Source organism: Myotis brandtii, unplaced genomic scaffold, assembly GCF_000412655.1.
Source record: "Myotis brandtii unplaced genomic scaffold, ASM41265v1 scaffold293, whole genome shotgun sequence".
Taxonomy (NCBI): domain Eukaryota; kingdom Metazoa; phylum Chordata; class Mammalia; order Chiroptera; family Vespertilionidae; genus Myotis; species Myotis brandtii.
In genome coordinates, this window is record NW_005361201.1 from 904,902 (window position 1) to 905,948 (window position 1,047).

General features: G+C 52.2%; 1 protein-coding gene across 1 annotated transcript in view; it reads right to left on the reverse strand.

Moving 5' to 3' along the window:
* Positions 1 to 897: 897 nt before the first annotated feature.
* The window catches only part of DBX1 (developing brain homeobox 1), a 4,372-nt gene continuing 4,222 nt past the window's right edge, over positions 898 to 1,047 (reverse strand). Inside the window, exon 6 of the mRNA XM_014542227.1 lies at positions 898 to 1,047. Coding sequence (XP_014397713.1) covers positions 898 to 1,047 — 150 coding nt within the window.

The window sequence follows — 1,047 nt, forward strand, 5'->3', positions numbered from 1 at the left end:
TGTGTACAAAATAGTGTACAGTTCATAAAAGCTGTGCAAAGACAGCAACGTTCGGTAAAGAAAATAATATCAAAGAGGCTTGTGGGTCTCTCTCTGTTCATCATGCCCAGTGCTCCGGAGCTTTGCAGGCCAGCAAAATCTCCCCAGAAATAATACAAGGGCACAAGGTAGAGTGCTTGGTGCATAGACTATGGATGCAGAAATTCTTTTAAAAAAAATAGCTTTAACACACACATACAGAAATAGAGACTGACTTTTCCTCCCATTTAGGGAACTCAATTCTTTGCCCAGAGAGTGTTTAGAATATTACAGAAAAGACTCAGGATTTATGTTATACCATAGGCCAGAAGGTCCAGGTAAGTATTCTTTCTTTTTGGAAATTCTTGAGTTTTCTCGGGGCAGTGTCATGGGAAGACTGGTTACCAGGATCTGGAGTTGGGTAGGAGGCCCTTGCTACCCCAGATAGGTGGGTGGAGGGATCTAGGAAGTCAGGGGTCTTGGAGTTAGAAGCTTGTTGCGGCTCCTACCTGGGTTTCCTCCTCCACACAGGGTCTCCCACCTCATAGGGTTGTCGCTGCTAAGGACCAGCAAGGCCTGGCTCCCAGCTAAACCCAGGCTTCGAGGGAACGCCCCACCGTGTTTAAAATAGCTTGCAGTAAAGATGGAGGGGGCCCCTTGTGTACAAGTTAAGGCTGGGGCTAAGGCCTACATTTAACTTGTGGGGAGAGGGCTGTTGAGGGTGTGCCTGGGAAGGAAATGTTCCTTTGGGCCATGGAAGGGGCTGGAGCGCCCTGGACAAGGCGACGGGTCCACCGCGGGAACTAAGTGAACACCCCACTGCACCCACCTCTCCCATTTCAAAGCACTTAGAAACAGTACCCCGGGCGAGGGGGGCTTCTAAGACACGGTGATCTCCTCCTCCTCCTCGCCCTCCTCATCCTCCTCGGAGTCCGAGAAGTCCGAAGGTTTGCCCGGGCTGCTTGAGTGCGCGGGGGAGGCGGGCAGTGGCCCTGCGAGTCGCGGGTCGCGCAGGTGCCGAGGGTCGAG